General features: G+C 61.0%; 1 protein-coding gene across 1 annotated transcript in view; it reads left to right on the top strand.

Moving 5' to 3' along the window:
- Positions 1-456, top strand: part of LOC104495833 (prominin-1-A-like) — a gene marked incomplete at its 5' end in the record, with an annotated part of 9,216 nt that overhangs the window by 1,747 nt on the left and 7,013 nt on the right. The window contains one exon of the mRNA XM_010138866.1: positions 149-238. Within this exon, the coding sequence (XP_010137168.1) occupies positions 149-238 (90 nt within the window). The remainder of the gene's footprint in view (positions 1-148; positions 239-456) is intronic.

The following is a 456-nucleotide window of genomic DNA, read 5'->3' as shown; positions in this document are numbered from 1 at the left end:
AGGGTAGGGGAGTTCCCTCTGCCCCCTGTCTGGTGGGTGGGTGCAGATGGGGTCCTGGGGAGGGGGTGTCGCTGTCTTCAGCAGCTTACCTGTGAGCCTCAGGACCCCGAGGGTCTCGTTATTCACACCGTTTCCCCCATCTCTGAAGACATTGGGTCCAACCTCGGTGGCATGATCATCATGCGCGTCAGGAGCAGCATGGATGAGGCTCTGGGATCCCTCCAGAGCCTCTTGCAAGGTAATGGCCTCATCCCTGGGGGGCTGGGCAGGGCCTCAGATGGAACTCAGGGGGACACTGGGGCTGAGAGCTGAGCTAGGTGCATGTATGGTTAAAGCCCCAAGGAGCGGGGTCCCTCTGGCCTCCCAGCTGCAGCCCGGGGCAGACACTGGGAGTTTGCAGGGTGCACCTTTGTTACGTATTTTTAGGTTCAGCTGGGTGAGGACAAGCCCCCTGCC

This window comes from Buceros rhinoceros, unplaced genomic scaffold, assembly GCF_000710305.1.
Source record: "Buceros rhinoceros silvestris isolate BGI_N320 unplaced genomic scaffold, ASM71030v1 scaffold34450, whole genome shotgun sequence".
Taxonomy (NCBI): domain Eukaryota; kingdom Metazoa; phylum Chordata; class Aves; order Bucerotiformes; family Bucerotidae; genus Buceros; species Buceros rhinoceros.
This window is presented reverse-complemented; position numbering and strand designations above follow the sequence as displayed.